Genomic DNA, 6,000 nt, shown 5'->3' on the forward strand with positions numbered 1-6,000 from the left:
CCCCGAAGATGGAGCTCCACACGCCCCCCTGCACGCACAGCGGCAGTCATAGGCTCCCCGCTAAGACCGCTGGACCAGCCACAACACCCTGTGGCCAAGGCGCCACGGGAGCCTGGGGTAAGAAGGGGCTGTCCCCAGGGGAGGGTTGGAGAAGGTGCCTTCCGGACCGACGGGGAACAGAGACGCAGCCCGTGCGCACATCCAGGCGGGACACTGTGCCCCAGCTGTGGTTCTGAGCGGTGCACATGCGGGACGGGCAGGAGGCAGACAAGGCACTCCAGGCCGTGCCCCACGGCTCAGGCCACCGGCGGCCCGCCGTTCACGAGGCCCTGGAGGAGGACGGAATGAGCCACACGCACCCACCACCGGCAAAGCTCCACCAGGGTGACCGCCGACCTGCCCAACCAGCCTCACCCCGGACGCCCTCCACGAACCCTCGCGAAGCCTCCTTTCCTAAGACGGCCGCACACTCCACTGCCCACGTGCGACAGCACTCTCACGCGGCCTCACACGCAGGACCCCTGGTCCAGGATGGGGGGCTGCTTTCCCACGGCACGGGTGACCCGGGGCCCCCCACAAAGAGGGGATGCTCTGCACCCGTGGCTCATGTTTTCCCTTTAGAACTCGTATCGCGTCTGGAGGTCCGTCCCTCGTGCCCCCCCACCCCCATTTCGTCCACATCCAGCCTGTCTCTGGCAGCCACCAACCTGCTCCCCGTGTCCGAAGATTCGCTGTGTCGTGTCGCTCGGCGGTGTCCTCCAGGCCCGCCTGTGGTGTCACACACGGGCGGGGTTTCCTTCTCTCCCGTGGCTCAACAATAACCCGTCAGGCACCTACCCGGCGCCTCCTTCCCCCGCCCAGCGCTGACGGGCACCGGGGCCGCGTGGCCATGAGTGATGCTGCGTCAGGGAGGTGCAGACGTCCGCGCCACGCAGCGGATTCCCTTCCTCTGGGTGGGTGCCGGGCGGGGGCGTGCTGGAGGGTGCGGCGGGCCCGGGTGGACGTGCCTCGGGAACTTCCACTCCGTCTCCTCCCTGTGACTCTCGTGAGCGCTGTCCCCGCGGAGCCCGTCTGACAGGCACCCGGGGCCGCTTCAGTGCATGGTACCGCTGCTAGTCCCGGGGATGGGAAAGTGGGGACGCGGAGGGACCGAGCGCCTTCTCCAAGGTCACAGGTTAAGGTCCCCTGACCGTCACCCCGGAAAAGCCCGTGCTTCCCACGTCAGGGACAGCAGCCCGTCCTGGCCTCTCGCTCACAGCAAGTCAGGCGCAGACAGCCCACGCAGCCCTGACGTGCCGAGGCAGCCGTGCCGTGGACGTGCCCTCCCGGCGGCTGTGCCTCCTGCCCCAGCTCCCTCTGCCAGCGTTCCTGCCCATCCCCCCGTCTTCCACGGAGCCAAATTCTGCGAGTGCCCCTCTCAAACCGAGCCCTCGGGCCGCGGCTCAGCGGCGGCTTCCGCTCCCACGAAAATCCCATCACGGTTGGCATGTGCGCGCGTGTCCCTCCTGCCCGTCCGGCTAGACTACAGGCACTAGAAGGGCCGTGACCCAGAACCTGTGCAGGTGACCTGGTGGCACGCAGTACGTGCTGGGGAAGGGAGGGAGGAGGTGGGGGCACGAGAAGGCGGCTCCAAACCCCTGCCCGTAACCGCCCACAAGCACCAAGGCCACGGGACCGCGTCCTCGTCTCTGCCAGAGGCAGCCCAGGCTGCGGGGGTGGCCGCCTGCAGAGCCAGGATGACAGGGGTGGTACCCGGGGCCTGTGTGCAGAGCTCGGCTGAGCCTGACCTGGGAAGCCCTGGACCCAGGGCCCTGAGGGATGCCAAGGCTCTCGAGGGATATCACGGCACGGCAAGGAACGTGCTGGAGAAGCCACAAAATGGCGGGCGCTTAGCAGCTGAAATACGACTTGTCCCCTAAAACCTTCATAACCAGGTGGCCCCAGAGCCAAAGAGCCTCGGTTTTCATTAGAAACGATCTGAGCCATCGTGGCCTGACACTGGCCCACGCGGCCCACACGAGGCCGGGTCGGGCGCAGGCGGGAGGGGTTTTTGTCCAGCGAGCTGGACACCCTGTCCGTGCCTGGAGAGCGTGTGGGGACAGATGCAGGTTCTCTCCTCCCCTTCTTCTGAAACTTCAGCATTCACAGCAGCAGCATTTAAATGACGCCGTCCCACAGAAAACCCTGATCCGCGCTCCAGTGGGCTCTGTCCAGCCAACATGGGAAGCTCTGCAGGCACAGGACGGTCAGAGAGAGCCCGCCCCACACACGAGGCCCAGTGCATCTCGGCCCCGGTGAGAGTTCTCAGTCCAAACCACGGGCCACAGACCCACCGGGATCTGGTCACTGAAGGAGGGAAAGGCTGCTCTCACCCATGGCCCGGGGAAGGGGTGACCCCCGGTCAGCGTGCGGCCCCGGCCGCCCCGCCCCTCACCGGGAGCGCTAGGTCGCCGGACGGCCGTCCAGAAGGGGACTCACACCTGGGCCCTCCAAGTCCCAGAGGGACCTCCGGGGTCTGGAGAAGTCTTTGCTGTGATTCAAGAACCCCGCGAGCATCGCGGGACGGAGGCACAGCCTGACGAAGCCCCGACTCCGCAGGGAGGCGGACACCTTCTGAGGGGACCCCAGGCAGCCGCACACGAGCCCGACGGCCCGAGGAGCCGGACACTCCTCACCGCGGTTAAAACCGCCTTCGGGCTGGCGGCGATCTCTGGAAGCCTGGACGTGGTGGGGACGGGCTGGCGGCCGCCGGCCAGGGGAGCAGAGGCCGGGACGGCGGGCCCCCGCCCGGCCCCGTACCTTCGTCAGCAGCAGGACCCGCTTCTGGAGTCTCCGGGCCAGGGCCTCCTGTGTCTCCCGCCTCTTCCTCTCCTCCAGCAGCTGGCCGCTGGCCTGGCGGACCTCCTCCTGGAGCTGCTGCCGGACCTTCTCCAGCCCACGGGCGCTGCGGGGAAAGGAGACAGGGCAGAACAGTGAGGTCTGGCCTGCAGGATGGCGCCCCCGCCACGGCCCCCCGGGACCAGGACGAGCCCGTCACGTAGGTCCCAAAATAGAGCCGCACGTGCAACCGGCACGCTGCCATTTCCTTACTCGTGAATAGCTACTTAGAGCTTTTCAGGAGTTTCTGGATTTCAAAGAGACACCCAGGGTGATCCCAGAACACGGCAGGCAGCGGGGGGAGGGGGGGGACTCAACCCCACACACAATGGGAAAAATTGTCAGCAGCGCAGCGCTCCGGGGAGACGGCACTTCTGAATGAGCTAAATTACCGGCAAGCGCTTCCATCCGGATCACAGCAGCCAGATGTGCCGCGGGTGTGGGGGAGCCCCCGCCACCCGGAGGTGGGGCCCGCTCCCCCAGCGCTGCCCCGCCGGACGCCAGCGGGGCTCCGATAACGGCCGGGGTGCCCCGCAGTGGCTCCCCCTCCCCCCCTACAGGCCAGACCCCCGGCTCGCGGACCTCACCCGTGGGTCCCACCGGAGCCCCATGCAAGTCGTCCCTTCAGGGGGCAGATGACAGCAGGGGGGCCCAGGTCAGGGCTCCAGGCTCCTGACCACCCACAGGCTAACACCCGCCTCCCTGGCCCAGCCCTGAAGCACCTTCAGAGCCCGGCCTTTGCCCCAAAACGCACTCGGCCCCTCAGTCCTGCCCGGGGCCACCCTCTGCTCCTGACCTGTTCCTAAACAGCAAACGGCAGCCGGCACCCAGTGCTCGTGGACAACCCCTGACTCCCGAGACCACGCAGCCTCGCGATTCTGCACGCAGGGTGGCCGTCCCCGCGGCCTGACGGAGGGGACGATGACCAGGGGAGGGGCCGCGAGGGGAGCCATCCCCGGACCCCGCAGGGCCAGGAGGCGCCTCTTCCAAAGGAAATGCAGAAACACGGTGTCTTCAGGATGTGCCGAGAGCTGACGCACGTGGCGCTCACGCAGGCGGCATGGTGAGCCGGGGCCACGCCGGGGAGGGCGCCCGTGGGCTCACGTCACACCTGGCCTCCCACCGCGTCCTTTCCGCTTTGACCCCACGACCTGAAGGAAACCTCACTTCCCGGGGACGGCGGTGGACGCTGTCTTCGGAGGCGGCGTGCGCCAAGCCCACTTCCCTCCCGCACGAGCGTGCGGTTTCTGCTCTCATCTCGTAGTTCAGTCTGAGCGTGCGCATGAGTCACAGAGGGAGCGGGTAGGAGGCTGGGCCGGCCCAGCGCAGGAAACCCCGTCAGTAGCTCAAGGGTTCAAGGGAACAGTGACCGGCTGCACCTGACTCCTCTTGGTGCTCCGCAAAGACGTGAAATAAGACAAAAGACAGGTAAAAACAGTCATTTGAAACCGGCCCGTTAAGAGGCTATTTTCAGTTCTGATTCAACTTGACGCTGTGCATAGGCCAAGTTGATAATCGAGGACTGAGATCAACTCCAGATCCGCGGGACCCAGGTGGGAGCTCACGAGTGCCTTGAAACAGCGTTCTGACAACCGGCAACGTAACTACAAGACCGGCAGTGTCCCCTCGCTCATACACGCAAGGCCGAGCCGCCGTCCAGCCAAGCTCAGGGATAAGGAGCCACGGACAAGCCGCCCTGAGCACAGGCTTGGTGGGGACGGCCTTGGGGGAGTCTGAGAAGCCCCGGGACTCCCCATGTAGGAGCATGATGCCCACACATCCATGAGGGGGTCAAACCAGAAAGTTCCCCAGCAAGAGCGGGTAGCAGCCAAGAGGCAAGCCGGGGCACAGGACGCCCACGTCTTAGTCTGCTGGCTGCCAGCTCCGTGTGCTTAAATCCCCCCTTAAATCACAAGAGGGCTTCAGCCCCCAGTACCTGGTGGGGCCCACTGGCCAGTCCTGGATGTCACAGACACATCGCATCGGCCGAGAGGCAATGGGAAGGCAACGGGGCCCAGGCTGGCAGTCAGAAAGGGAACCTGGCCAGTCAGGTTCCCAGTCAGAAAGGGAACCTGCCTCAGGGGCACCTGGGGGGCTCAGTCGGTTAGGCGTCCAACTTTGGCTCAGGTCATGATGTCACGGTTCATGGATTTGAGCCCTGAGTTGGGCTCTGTGCTGACAGCGTGGAGTCTGCTTCGGATCCTCTGTCCCCCCGCCTCTGTCCCTCCCCAGCTCGCGCTATCTCAAAAATAAATAAATAAATACACATAGAAAGCAAGCAAGCAAGCAAGCAAGCAAGCAGTCAAAAACAAAGAGAACCTGCCTGTCCCAATGGTGAAATGCCTTCCAGGGAACCAGGATGTTCCGGAAGGAACAGGGCAGAGGACACATGACCCTGCAGAGTCAGCACTGGGCGAGCAGCTGAGCGTATCCCCAGCCCTTGCCCTTGGCCAAGGGACTCTCTCCATACTCAGGGCTGCTGGCCCTGCAGGCTTCGTCCGCGCTCAAGCGTTTCGGACACGGAAGTACAAGTCACACTCATCTTCAAGGCATCACAGGGGGCGCGCTCCACAGAGGCTTGTCCAGGACCATCGGTAGCCCGGAGGCACCCGGCCGTTCTCAAACGCAGGGACCAGCACGAGCCCGACCTCGCGGGGCTGTGCGCCGATGGGGCACAGAAACCATGTGGCTCATGTCAACCGAGAGAATGTGGCACGAAAGGTCGTTGTCGCTGCCTGTCACGCTGGAGCTGAGATGAGAAGAGAGAGCCCTGATGTCACGGAGCAGCCGCCGCGGGAAGCGGCGAGGGAAAAGGCGGGTGCTATCCAACCTACCAGGTCAGACGTGTGCGGGGTGCTGCTGGAGCGCCCCACCCCCGCAAAGGAGAGCGTGGGGCAAAGGGGCGGGAGTCCACGCACACAACTCAATCACCGCAACAGGCACGTGACGGTCAGGGAGCCAACACCCAGGTGTGTCACTGCCTCGCACGCAGGGCAGGGTTCGGGGGCCGAGGGCACAGTTCTGGGAGATGGGAAGTACAGACCCCCCTCCCCATGTAGGCGTCCATTCAGCAGGAAAGAAGGGGAGGGGAGGGGAGGGGAGGGGAGGGGAGGGGAGGGGAGG

The 6,000-nt window shown here is 65.3% G+C and overlaps 1 protein-coding gene across 4 annotated transcripts in view; it reads right to left on the reverse strand.

Annotated features, from left to right (window-relative positions):
* Positions 1-6,000, reverse strand: part of MAD1L1 (mitotic arrest deficient 1 like 1) — a 322,840-nt gene that overhangs the window by 196,526 nt on the left and 120,314 nt on the right. For 3 of the 4 annotated variants that reach the window (XM_040455714.1, XM_040455715.1, XM_040455713.1), the window contains one exon: positions 2,800-2,944. The exons of the other annotated variant lie outside the window; for it this stretch is intronic. In XM_040455714.1, the coding sequence (XP_040311648.1) occupies positions 2,800-2,944 (145 nt within the window). The remainder of the gene's footprint in view (positions 1-2,799; positions 2,945-6,000) is intronic. 4 annotated transcript variants of the gene reach the window in all.

The sequence above is a fragment of the Herpailurus yagouaroundi genome, unplaced genomic scaffold, assembly GCF_014898765.1.
Source record: "Herpailurus yagouaroundi ecotype Mexico unplaced genomic scaffold, PumYag 216, whole genome shotgun sequence".
Lineage (NCBI taxonomy): Eukaryota > Metazoa > Chordata > Mammalia > Carnivora > Felidae > Herpailurus > Herpailurus yagouaroundi.